This window comes from Ursus arctos, unplaced genomic scaffold (genome assembly GCF_023065955.2).
Source record: "Ursus arctos isolate Adak ecotype North America unplaced genomic scaffold, UrsArc2.0 scaffold_4, whole genome shotgun sequence".
Taxonomy (NCBI): Eukaryota; Metazoa; Chordata; class Mammalia; order Carnivora; family Ursidae; genus Ursus; species Ursus arctos.
In genome coordinates, this window is record NW_026623056.1 from 82,278,809 (window position 1) to 82,292,372 (window position 13,564).

A 13,564-nucleotide genomic window follows, 5' to 3' on the forward strand; every position below is an offset into this window, starting at 1 on the left:
GTGACAGTGGGACTAATGCCAAGAAGAGGGTTCGAGAAGAGGGTTCTAGGAAAGGGATGAGGCTTGAAAAAAGCTGCGAGGGGTCCGGCAGGGCCGATCCCAGAGTCTGGGGAGGGGGTGTGGAGGTGGGCGAATGTCATGCTGTGAAGGAGGGACAGCCCGTTACAGCCCAGTGGAAACGCACAATAGAGTAAGAGATGGCGAGTGCCATGGTGGGGGCAGAGGGCACGGGTGCAACTGGAAGTGGGCGGGTCTGGGAAGCCTCTCCCGGAAGGTGACATTTCTCAAAGAGGGACCGTCTGTGTCTCTGCCTCGTAATCACGCACAAGCTGAAACACGTCCACAGGAGGCACCACATTTTATAATTTTAATGGTGGAAGGGAAGGATTTTGGTCTGCCTGTCTTGTAGCTGAGGATGGGGAGGGCTTGAGTGGTCAGACCTACCCACGGCAGTAGAGGTGACCAAGAAGCCACCATACTGACCACCTGTGGCCGACTGGTGGGACCATCGCCCTCCCTTCTTTCCTTCCTTCTCTCCTTCCCTTCCTTTCTCTCCCCCAGTAGCTCTCCAAGAGCCAAGCACTGAGCTAGAAGCTGGGAACACAAAAGAGAGGAGGCCGGACAGCAGAGATATCAGTGAAGGCATCCCAAACTGTTAAGTGTGTGTGCTGGGCGTGAGAGCTGAGGAAGTGTCGGTGGCCTGAGACAGTCTGGGGTGGAGAAGAAAGCTATCATCTGAGGTCAGAAGGGAGTGGGGCCTGGCCAGGGAAGAGGGCCCTGGGGGAGGGAATTCCAGGCCGGGGTTGGGGGTAGGACTGGGGAGGCCGCCCAGAGGGGATGGTGGAGACAGAGCTCAGAAAAGAGGTGTGAACATGACGAGGTAGGTGTTGGGTCTCACCAGTATACGGGTCATGGAAGCGGAGAAGCTGGAAGTAGAGGTGGGAGGGCGGCACATGGGCCATCATCGTGTAAGGAGGGAGGAGGCGGAGGGCCTCCTGACGGGGACAGGGGGTGGGGGCATGTGAGGACGTCAGGGAGCGGTGAGAGCCTTGGGGCGGGCTTCCTGGCTCTGTGTGGACTCCTCTTGCACCAGACGTGCAGCTCCCAGCAGTGAACATTCATGGAGGGCTTCCATGAATGCTCCCGGTGCTGAACAGCCTTTCTGGGTGGCCTCCTTCACTTCTCCAGCATCCCTATGAGGTATGCACTATTTTCCTTCCCTGCATTTTTTTTTTAAAGTAAAGAATCTAAGGCTTAGAGAGGTCCAGGCTAGCAGTGGCAGAAATAGGTTCTGTAGTCGAGGCTCTGGGCCTTGGAGCCCACAGGCCCAGCTACCATGCTGTGGCATCCTGTCGTCCGCCAGAGTGTGGAAAGCAGGTGAGATCAGGAAAGGAACAGGTCTGGCCCCAGCCCTCAGTGAAGGGACATGAGCCCTTGGCTCTTACTTACATTTTCATTCTTCTGCAGGATAAGGGAATCCCATAGAATTATAGGATGCTTGGATGATCTCTTGGTCCGCTTGGGCGGCCATAACCACAGACCACAGACTGGGGGTGTGAGCAGCAGACACTATTTTCTTAGAGTTCTGGGGGCTGGACGTCCAAGATCAAGGTGTCAGTAGGGTTGGTTTCTGGTGAGGCCTCCTTCCTTCTTTGTAGATGGCCGGCCTCTTGCCGTGTCCTCGCATGACCTTTCCTCTATGTGTACACAGAGAGACAGAGACATCTGTGGTGTCCCTTCCTCCTTTCATACGGACACCGTTCTATCAGATTAGGGCCCCACCCTTATCATCTCATTTAATCTTAATTACCTCCTAAAGGCCCTTTTCTCCAAATACAGTCACCTTGGGGGTTGGGCTTCAACATACAAATTTTGTGGCAGGAGGACATACTTTAGTCCGTAACAGATGGTAATCTTGAACCACGACAAAGAATCCGTTCTCCCCATGAGAGAGCCTGAAGATCCATGTCTCTTCCATAGTGTACGTTTGGCATGTGGAACGGTATTAGGTGTATTTTAGGTGCTTAGTAAATGTTTGCTGAAGAAGAAAAGAGTCATTTGAGTTTAACATACATTATTCATTAAGAAACCAAAGCATTCTGGGGGCACCTGAGTGGCTCAGTCCGTTAAGTGCCCAACTCTTGGTTTTGGCTGAGGTCATGATCTCAGAGGCCTGGGATCGAGCCCCAGGTAGGGCTCTGTGCTCAGCAGGGAGTCTGCTTGAAGATTCTCTCCCTCTCCCTCCTTCTGCCCCTCCCCCCTGCTCACGTGCGTGTGTACTCGAGTGTGCGCACTCTCTCAAGTAAGTCTTTAAAAAAAAAGAAAGAAAAGAAACCAAAGCATTCTGGAAGAACGCTCCTTTTTTGGCTAATTTCCATGTAAAAAGAAAATTCAGTTGGTCATGGCCTCTTACTCCCTGTGCCTTCTGATTATTTAAAACATGGTATAAAAGCACTTTGATTAAAGAAAGACTCTGAACTTTCAAAAACATAGCACACGTTGTAGAAAGGGTGAAACATACGTTTATGTTTTTGTGATATTAAAGAGTCGGTCTTAGGTCAGCATTCTTTTTCTTAGTCATATGGAAGACCCATTTTGCATCTGTCTTTCCATTTTAGAGATTGGACACATCTACAATTCTCGATGTGTTTGAGAGTAATGAATTTTAAAGGCAGTGGAGGGTGATCGAGGATGAAGGGATGAATTTTAAATCCTGTTAACTCTGATCCTATGTAGACAGTCTCAACTAAGTCAATATTTAAAAAAGATGAGAGACTAGGCTGATATTAAACCACTGCCTTGGGATTTAAAAGCAACTCTATTCCAGAGAGTTCAGGACGCCGATACGTGGTCCAGGTTTCTTTTTTAATCTGCTGGGGAAGGAAATGCACCTTTTTTTTTCTTAGCTGAACTAAGCTGGAGTGCTTTTTCACCCTCTCTGTAGTGCTTCAGTGAAGGTAACATGGTAATGATAGTAAGAGCATCAATTTAAGGAGCACTCACTGCGTGCCCCACATCGTACTCAGTGCTTCATGCACATTATCTTAGGTACGCGTGTGTGCCGTGTTGGGGTCAGATGATTTTGTGCATCCCTCATTGTGAGGACAATTCAGCGTTGGAATTTTCCCTCCTCATACAGGCCATGAAACAGGACTTCTTTTCTGCAACTCGTCTTTCTCTGTGGGATTGGGGTCCCGGCGCCTGAGCTCCTCCCCCTTTCCTGTGTTGCTCCTCCTCTTCCATGGGGAGCAGACCCCTCCACTTTTTCCTTTCCATTCTCAGAATCTTCTTACCTGCAGTTACCCCTTCTCTCCTGCATCTTTTTCCCCCCCTAAATACTTATTTATTTATTTTAGAGAGAGAGAACATGAGCGGAAGGGCAGAGGGAGAGGGAGAGAGAATCTCAAGCAGACCCCGTGCTGCGCGGAGCCTGACTCTGCGCTCGATCTCACAACCCTGTGATCGGGACCTGAGCCAGGCACCCCTCTCCTGTATCTTGTATTCCCCACACCATAGCTGCCACCCAGTTATCTTAGATATACTCATTATTTTGGCCTTGGGGGGGATTTCCTTTCCTTTCTTAGGAGCTTAGCTATTTAAATTTGCTGATCTTATCCATCATCTGTAGACTTTTTTTTTTTTTTTTTTTTTGGTGGGAGCAGGGTCGGGTGGAGAGGTAGGAGTGACCAGGTTGTGAGAAATGCAGTTTCTTACTTGACGAGAGAAGTTGGTGAATAATCTGTTTCATCTGTGGTCCTCCGGAGCCGTATTACTCTCTTGCTGCTAATTTTCCACCACCACGTCAAGACTCGGTGACTCGTCTTGGGACCATGGGGGCAACCTTTGAAAACGGATTCCTTTTGTAAGATTTCGGGAGACTTTGCAACTTGAGTCTGTTGAAGAGCTGGAGTCGTCGGATTCACCTTCCACAGCAAAATTGGTTCTCTTGATGGGCTCAGGATGACAGCGAGGCTTCCGTCCTCCCTCCACACCCCCCACCCACCCTCCCCAAACACACGTTTCCAGTTGGGTCCTTGCCCTGGTCTTCAGCGAGTCTGCACCCATTTAATTCTTACTTTGTAAAACTCTCCTGACTCAAGCAGTTTCTCTTTTCAGCTAGAGCCCCATCAGCATGTCGCGCTTCAACCTGCTAGAATCAGTGTTAGATCTATTCTGCCTGCAAATCTCTGATTACTGTCAAATTAAATTAGATGCCTCCCTTTGCTGATCACTGACTGCCTTTTTCTTAATTTCCTGCTCAGTGTTTCCCACTTCAGTTGTTACAGATGATGCTGATGTAATCAAGAACGGCATTCCATTTTCAGTATTATCAAGGCAGAGGTGATAAGTGTCGGGGGTGAATTAAAAGTGGGGGGACGGGGTGGTGCGTGAACATGGAGAGGGGGTTAATGGGGTGACTTGGGGGCTTGGGGTCTTCACGGGGGGGGCTCTCAGAACCAGTAGAACGTGGGAACCAAGGTACCCAATGACAGGGGGGCACAGCTGGTGCGCGAGTTTCCCAGGGCTGCGTGACAGAGTCCCACGCACTTGGTGGCTTAAAGCAACAGAAATGTATTCTCTCGCAGGTCTGGGGGCCAGAAGTCCAAAATCAATGTCATTGGACCCAAATCAGGGTGTTGGCAGGGCCGTGCTCCCTCCGATGGCTCTGGTGGCCACGGCGCGCCGTGGCTTGTGGGCCATCGCCGCCGTCTCTCTCCTCCTTCCCACAGCCTGCTCCTCTGTGTATTTGTGCGAAATCCCCCCGCTCCCCGGCCTCTATTTCATAAAGACACTTGAGCTGACATTCAGGGCCCACTCAGATGGTCCCGGTTAATCTCATCTCCAGATTCTTCCCTTTTTCCGAATAAGGCCACGTTCACCCGTTCCAGGGAGTAAGACTGAAAGTCTTTGGGTGGCCGTTATATAACCTACGACAGGCAATTGAAGAGCTAAATAAATTATCCTAATAATTATTGTGTGCTCTGTTGAAAAAGGCTGATCATATTACTGCCGGGCTTTCAGACTATTGTTTGTTCATAGGACTTTTAAGAATTTCCTTGCCAGAGGGTGTAATTTTTAAACCATTGCAACACAGACTCAAGCAGAGACAGAATCTAATGGTAGTTTTCAGCATCCCTCTCTCTCCACCCCCACGAGACAATGGATGTATACATACGGGTACATGCACGCACACACCCCGATATGTGTGTATATGTGGGTATGGGTGTCTGTGTGTGTGCGTGTGTAGACGTGTGCATGTGTGTCTGTAGATATGTATATATATTTTTTTTCTTTTTTTTTCTTTTTTTTGGTCCTGAATGAGTACAGTTTTTAAAGCTTTTAGTCTAGCATTTCCTGACCTTGTTGGGGCCAAACTACAGCCAAAGTGTAACTTTAACTTCTGTGGGGGGACACCATTGGCCTCAGGCTGACCTGGGCTACAGCAGACCCCCAGCTTTTCTGGTCCCTTGGCTGATTGTCCCCTCTCAGTGGTATCTTTGGAATAAGGACCTGAAAATCCCCCATTAAAATGGGTGAAAGGGTTCAAAAGGCACAAGCTTTTCCAGTTACGAGACCGGAAGTCCTAGTGTTATGACATAAGGCGTGATGACTGTGGTTAACAATACCGTCTTGTATATTTGAAAGTTGCTGAGACGGAACATCTTAGAAGTTCGTGTCACACACGCACGCAAGTTGTAACTATGGGTAGTGATGGATGTTAACTAAATTTATTGTGGTAATCCATTTGTAGGACCTACAAGTCTCCAGTCCCTAAAACTACTGTACCGTTATATGTCAATTTAAAATTTTTTAAAAAATATATGAGACTGCTCTCCAGAAGAGATAATAAATTAAGCTATTTACAGCTATTTTGGCTTCAATGGTTAAAAATAAAAAGGTTCAATGATTTGCTCAGGTAGTGACCTTTGGTCCCTTACAGTTTATGCAGAGCTTTGGGTGTTGAAGAGGGGCGTGGTCCCTGCTTCAAGGGATGAGTGCTTTCAGTGGGACCACAGCTGATGGCTGTCGTGGGCTCTAGGGAAGAGGAGTGAAAGCACCCGCTGGCAGGGAGGTGGGACCTGAGTTAGTGGCTCAAGGACTGGGATGTTTGGATTGGGGGAGAGGGTGGCATGAACACAAGCTTGGAGGGTAACCCGGCATGTATTCAGGAGAGAGAGGAGACCGGCCCCCGGGGCAGGAGCTTGAGAGCTGGGCCAGACAGTGTGGACCTTGTCTTGTAGGCAGCAGTGAGTCCTGAATAGCTTTAAGCAAGAAATCAGAGTTCCAGACCCACAGATTTCGAGGCAGAGCATAGAGTGACTTCAAGGGGAGTCGGGACAAGCACCAGGGAAAAGAGGTAGGACATTGACGTCATTGTCCAGGCTAGTGGTGGCCAGACTTTATTATTATCTTAAAAGATTTTATTTATTTATGTGAAAGAGAGCGAGAGTGAGAGAGAGAGAGAGAAAGAGAGCACAGGCAGGGGGGAGGGGCAGAGGGAAAAGTAGACTCCCCACTGAGCAGGGAGCCCGATGCGGGACTCGATTCCAGGATCCCGAGATCCTGAGATCATGACCTGAGCCAAAGGCAGACGCTTAACCGACTGAGCCACCCAGGTGCCCCCAAGACTTAATTATGTTTTAATCACAAGCCTATGTCAGGAAAGTAACGTGTGAGCTCCTCACTGCAAATGTCATCTATCAGTCATCTACCAATCATTTATTTTTGATCTATAGCATAACTCTGTACTAATATATTGAGTATATTATGGAAGTTATATAATCACACAAAAGGAGCTAAGTAGAAGTGGAAGAACCACTCTTTGGGCTCCGCACCCTGCTCAGTAGCCTTCCAGGAGAATGTCCCTTGGGTTGTTCAAGTCCCAGGGACCGTGCATCTGCACGCTGGAGGCATAGCCCTAAATAAACCGACCGGTGGCGTGGAAACAGAGAGGAAGGAAGCGTGAGGAGGCATCAGCACAAGGAATCCACATGATGTCGGCGGCTGATCTCACAGTAAGAGGAGCGAGGTCATAAAGCGCAAAAACGGTGGTGTGTTTTAGGGCCCAGTGAGCCAGGAGGTGAACGCCACCGAAGGGAGGGGTGCAGATTTGGCTGGAAAAGACAGTCTTCCCTCCCTTCCCTCTTTCCCTGCCTTTCTGCAAGGCTGGAGGGTCTGTGCGTGTGACATGTTAATTGGGGGGGCAGTGACCCAGGGGGGGTGTCCTGTGGGTAGCTGGGGTACAGCCCTGGGGCAGCAGCCGCCGGGATCCTAAGGTAGGGCCAAGAGCGAACCCGCGCCATAGCTCACCGAGGGAAAGAGGAGAACGCGAAGCCAGAGGGCCTGGCGCAGGGCAGGAAAGGGCAGGAGGAAGGAGAGGGCATTGTGTCCCCCAGGTCCCCCGCCACACCCTAGAGCTGAAGATGGGGGCAGATTTAGCTCTTTCAGAAGTGGAGGCTGCGGGAAACCCAGCCCCGGGACAGATGGTGGCTCGGCCGAGAAGGAGCCAGGAGAGGCCCCTGGCTGGAGTAGAACCCAGCATTTCTGGCCGCGGACAACCAAGTTCGACACTGACTCTTCACGGCGCCTTGCAGATGACCATTCAAGTCTGCCTAATTTCACTCTCTCCCTTAATAATTGGATCTGGTTCCTGACGTTACGTTTTTCTTCTCCTGGGTTCTTGTACGTGGTGAGGGGGTAGCCTTTGCTTGCAGTGTCTGACCACAGCCACGTTCTCGGTGTCTCCTCAGGTGGCCATAAAAGTCATTGACAAGAAGAGAGCCAAAAAGGACACTTACGTCACCAAGAACCTGCGGCGAGAGGGGCAGATTCAGCAAATGATCCGCCACCCCAACATCACCCAGCTCCTTGACATCTTGGAGACGGAGAACAGCTATTACCTGGTCATGGAGCTGTGTCCCGGGGGCAACCTGATGCACAAGATCTATGAGAAGAAGCGGCTGGAGGAGCCCGAAGCCCGCAGATACATCCGGCAGCTCATCTCGGCCGTGGAGCACCTGCACCGGGCTGGGGTGGTGCACAGGTAAGGGCCGTGCCCCGCGATGATCACCGACTCTGCGCCGAATGGCCGGCCGGCGCTTCCGTGTGCTCCGTGCACGGCTGAATGGTGGCAGCGGGCTTTACGGTTCCTCTGCATGGGTCACGGAATTATTTTGGGAGCTGGGTTCATGCCCTCGGGGGGTGAAGAGAGTGACATCAGAAGCCAGGCTGCCTGGCTTTGCATCCTGGCTCTACCCTTTCACAGTTGTGTGACCCCGGGCAAGTTACTGAGCCACTCTGAACCTCAGTGTCTTCTTCTGTAAAATGGGAATAGTAATGATACTTATCTTGTGGTAGGTGTAAGGGTTCATAGATAGAATGCCATGAGTGAATATATGAAAGTGCTCGGAACTGGGCTTGGTACGTAATAAGGGCCATGTTGAGTGTTGGCTGCTCTTTTTATTTGTAAAGTATGATGAGACCAGTTGCTCAGGAGCCTGAAAGAAGAATCAATGTTAAGATGGCATGAGGTTGTTTTTCAGCTAGCGTTAGGGATGGGGCTCTCATTGCATTTGCTTTACGTGTGGTTGTTGCTGTGTAGCTATTTTATTCAACTGAATTGAATCACCATTGAAATTATGAACTTGTTCTTGCAAAGGAGGGGTGTTTCCCACAAGCCAGGCTCACCTTGCAAATGCTTATGAAAATCAGACTTTTTCTTGAACAGTCTGTTCCCTCCTGAGGAGGAGCTCCATGAGGAGAAGGGAATGGAAATAGCATTCTTGGCAACATTACCATTTTTAGTTCTGTATCAAAAGAAAATGGGGAAAAAAAAGAAAAATATTTAAAAAGTGGCCCTTTTTTCCTCCCAGGGAAATGTGGACTTCACCAATAAATGCATATAGTTCTTCCTCCTTGAAATTAGGATCAATAATTACTCTGGGTTGTTGAGAAAAATTAGGGGTCATGTTTCGTTGATTATCATTTTAAAAAGCAAGGTCAAGTCATGAAATGTGTGTGCTTGCGTGTGTGTGTGTGTGTGTGTGTGTATACACGCACACGTATGTTTAATATTTTTGGTATTGAGTACAATTCACATACCATGAAATTCAGCATTTTAAAGTGTACAGTCCAGCCGTTTTAACATATTGACAGAGTTGTGCAACTCTTACCACTATCTAATTATAGAATATTTTCCTCTCTCCAAAAAAGAAGCCCTGTACCGATCAGCAGTCACTCTCCATTCCCCTACTCCTCCCAGCCCTGGCAGCCGCTGGTCTGCTTTCTGTCTGTGGATTTGCCTGTTTTGGACATTCCGTATAAAAGGAAACAAACAGTATGGGGTCTTTTAGGATTGGCTTCTTTTATGTAGTGGCATGTTTTCGAGACTCATCCCTGGTGTGCGTCTACAGTCCTTCACTCCCTTTAGGGCTGAGTACTAGTCCGTTGTAGGGAGAGACCACGTGCTTGTCCATTCCTCAGCTGGTGGACCTTTGGGCTGCTCACACTCTGGCTGCTATGAACGGTGCTGCTGTGAACCTTCGTATACAGCTCATAGTGTGAGCCTGTGTTTTCACTGCTTTTGCAGAATTCTGCCTTTGGGAGTGGAACTCCTATAGGTCATATGGCAGCTCTGTGTTTGACCTTTGGACCAGAACCATATTTTTAAAAATTCGGCTTCTCATGGTGCGTGTCATGTGTTTGAAAGCCGCTCATGTTCCGATCAGTGAAGAAGGCAGTTCTAGGCCTTTCGTTAGCAGAACCCGTAGGCTTTCCAGGTGAAGAGGGCCTTGCCCTCCTCATGGGATTCGAGGCTCTGCCCCACTGTGCCTACACCTAGGGACACCGCGGGGGAGGTCCCCTGGCTCGGGGCCACTCCGGGGCCAGCCCTGCCAAGGGACCCTGCAGGGAGATCGTTTGCTCACTGAGGTGAGAGTCTCTTCGTGAACATATTTTTAGTCACCCGTGTCGTCACGAAATCACGATTCATTAGAACTCTTTGAGTTTAGATCAGCAAGGAAGGGAACATTCAGAAATTTTGAGTGAATAACACTATTTTTGGCTCTTTCCCACAATACCCCTGTGAAGCCTGCCGTGTCCCGGCTGTGCCACGACTAGGAGCACGACGGCGGTGAGTGTGCCTGGTCTGTCTTTGTTTACGGTGATGACATATCGCCGGGAATGAATCAGCCGGGGTAAGGGACTCCGCTGGTGACAGGGGGCAGAGCTTTCTGCGGGACCCGGGGTGTTATGACGAGGGCTTCGTGCTGTCGGACACCAGGGGAGCGCCCAGCGTCGCAGGCCTCCGAGGACAGCAGGGGAAAGTGGTGGAGGGCTGTGCATGGCTCCCCGGCCTCTCCTGCAGGAAATTCTCAACAACCCTTTTAAAGTAATTTTAACAAATTCCAATGCCTCTCAGCGCAATTACTGTCAGAATGTCAAAGGAATGAATTTAATCATGTTTTGATAGCAAAGACGGTGCGCTTTTCTTCTCTGATTCCTCTCCTTTTGGAAAGAGATTCGTCAGGCCAGAATGGCAGAGGCTCAGATCTCTTCAAGTTGGGGAAGCCTGGAAGCCTGGTTGTGGTTTCGGAGGAGTGCTTCGTGTTTCTCTCTAGAAATCATGTTAGTGAGGGCCCGGCGCGCGCAGACGTCGGGGGTTAAGTGTTGGAGACATCACATGAGAATGTTGGTTCGGAAGAGACTCACGGGTGACTTTAGCTGAATGTCTTGTCTTTTCCAGATTCTATACCATCAGTTTTTAGCATATTTGGCCCAGCTTACCGCTGGTCTACCCTTTACTGTAGCCCCTCTCCATGGTGGAAGTTTCTCTCCCATATACTGCAGAGAGGGAATGAATTTCGTAATGATTTTGAAGTTCGATTTTGCAAATGAGTAAGAGTAGAGTATTTCAGGGGCGGCCTGGAGTCGCTGGTGGGATGATTTCTGAGCACATAGATTGGACCATCCAAAAGGATTTAGGATGAATTTTGGTGGCTGTGCATAGACAGTGACTTAAAGGGCTTTCGGTGCTGTGTGTCCGAGGATGCTCTGAATGTGAAGTTCCAGAATAGGCTGGTGCTACATCCTGTGCTCTCATCAGCTTAATGCTTGGCAAAGCCCTCGTTTCCGGTGATACAAAATCTAAATATTTAATCGTCTACTCCGAACTACTGAAATATCATTTAAAGAAACAAATCTCAGAAAGTCACGTAAATACTGTAAAGGGAAAAAGAAAAAAAGAAGGCCAAGTTCTATCTAGCAGATTCCCCAAGCTGGCAGAGAAATTCATTTGAAACTGGACCTGCGCGTACCGTTGTGTCGTCTGCTGTAACAGGACCGTGGCTGACCTTTACAAAGTAGAGCACGGTCTCGTTTCTTCATGAGCCCCTGTTAGGATTGCCTGAGATACTCCACGTCTAAGATAGGAGTTTTGTGGGTTTTTTTTTTTTCTTTCTCTCAAACGTGCTCACCGAGCACGATGCCAAAACCTGACGATTTGCCCGTTGTCACGGAGCGTGGACTCTTAACATCAGTCAATGAAAAGTGTGATTATATGGAGAGGCTAATTTGAGATTCATCTGTTCATTCAAAATAACGAAGTCCAATCAAACTGTACAGACAAAACATAACAGGGTAACACAATACCACCATCCCCAAGCAGGAAGAGACAAGCCGTGGGGCCCCGCGGGACCAGGACAGACAGACACATGATCAAAGGGAGTGCGAGCCTGTGTTTGGACGCACGTCAGCGCTGCCGCTCCCGAGGCCATGACCCTACTCATTCATCAATATTGGGAAACGGGCCTCTGTGCTCAAGAGGAATGCAGTGGAAAAGAAGGGACGCTTCTTTGTTCTCTTGGGCCTGACAAGGAGCGCTGGTAGGGTCTCATGTTCTTGTAACTTTTAGGTTTTCTTGGAGAGCAGAGGGAGGGGAAGGCGGGTAAGAAGGGGGTAGCGTCTGCGTGCGGTCAGGAACTGTTTGGGATCCGAGGGCCTTCTGCTGAGAGAGGGAGCGCCTATCTGGAGGCGCCGGTGATCTGTATCAAAGGTCGTGTGTTTCAGTTGGGTTTAGAAAATAGGATTGGAAATACGAGATTTCACAAAGCTTTACGCAGCGGCTTGGAGTGGGGAAGTCCCTCGGTCAGCGGTGTTGATTTGGAAGCTAGACCGCCCGCACCCACATGCTGGCTCTGCCACTTAAAAGGTGCATCGGGCAAATCACTCAGGCTTTCGTGCCTCCCTACACAATAGGGATAATGGATTCTCCACTTCACGTGGCTGTTCGGAGGATTGAATGAGTCAATTTGTGTGAAGTGTCACAACGGAGACGGTAAGGACTGAGCACATGTTTGTTCTCGTTAGTCCTGAGCCCCCCTCGTTCATTCTGTGCGTGGAAAACCGAAGCTCAGCATTCTATGTGCTCAAGGCCTCTCGGATTTTGTGCGCTGACACGCATCCCACTCAGCCTTCAGGTCTTTGCTTTAAGCTCACCTCCTCCAGGCAGCTCTCCAGGCTAGGCCCGCCTGGTCATAGACTCACACAGCATTTCTACTTTGCTTTCCAAACACTTTCTGAACGATAACTGACTTCGTTTGAGATCTGTTTTCTGCACAGGCCACAAGTGAGCTCAGCGTTGAGCTCAGGAGGCACACAGCGGACTTTGGTGAATGCATGAAGGGGAAGTTGAATGAGCAGAGCTAGTGTCAGAGTTGGCCCTGGGATGGAAGCTTTCTGGTAGCCAGCTCCGTGTTCATTCTGGAATATTCCATCCTGTCCCTGGAATTTCAAGGGACTTTCTTCATTGACTTAGTACCAATTTGTTTATTTTTCAGGTCACAATCTGTAGAGTGGCATCTTTTTCATGACTGAACAGCTCTTTCATTTTTTTATAAACAGTTCATTTCTGGAGCACCGTAGGAATTCAATAAAAGGTTTCATTTTGAATAAATGAGTCAGGTACGTGCTTAAGAAATTACTCTTGTGTTTTATCAGAATGCCCATATTGTAAGTAAATCAGTGATTAAAAAATCATTTGCTTTTAATACAGTGCTTTTGAAGATAAACCTAACCCAAAAAAACCCTCTTGCTTCCTGCAAAATGCTGATGGCCTTGGGGAGTTATGTGCTTTTCTTGGACACTTTATTCTTAGCTTATTGCTGAAATCCGTCTCCACAGGCACAAATTTCTCCTCCAGACATAATCCTGTCTGAGTTTGCTCTGGCCACCCCCTGGGCTCCTGCTCCCTGACCTTTCATTTGAGGGCTAATGGCCCCCAATGCTGTTTGCTTATCACCCAATTAATCACCCTTTCAAGTCCTTCCTGGGCTCTCCAGTGCCCTAGTCTTAGCTCCTTTATTATCCTCAGCTCCAGCCTCTCACCTCTGTTCTGCTAGCCTTGGTTAGCCGCCCGGTTGGCCTCCGAGTGGCCACCAAACACTTGGGCACATTTTCCTACTTCCTTCTGCTCAGGACCTGCCAGGCAGCCACTCTGGGGACGCGGTTTTTCAGTCCAGAATCAGGCACTCGATGTTTAAATGACTTGCCTAGGGCCACAGGCCGG

At 49.2% G+C, this 13,564-nt stretch overlaps 1 protein-coding gene across 1 annotated transcript in view; it reads left to right on the forward strand.

Moving 5' to 3' along the window:
- HUNK (hormonally up-regulated Neu-associated kinase) overlaps window positions 1–13,564 on the forward strand; it is a 101,823-nt gene that overhangs the window by 31,898 nt on the left and 56,361 nt on the right. The window contains exon 2 of the mRNA XM_026513780.3: window positions 7,752–8,044. Coding sequence (XP_026369565.1) covers window positions 7,752–8,044 — 293 coding nt within the window. The remainder of the gene's footprint in view (window positions 1–7,751; window positions 8,045–13,564) is intronic.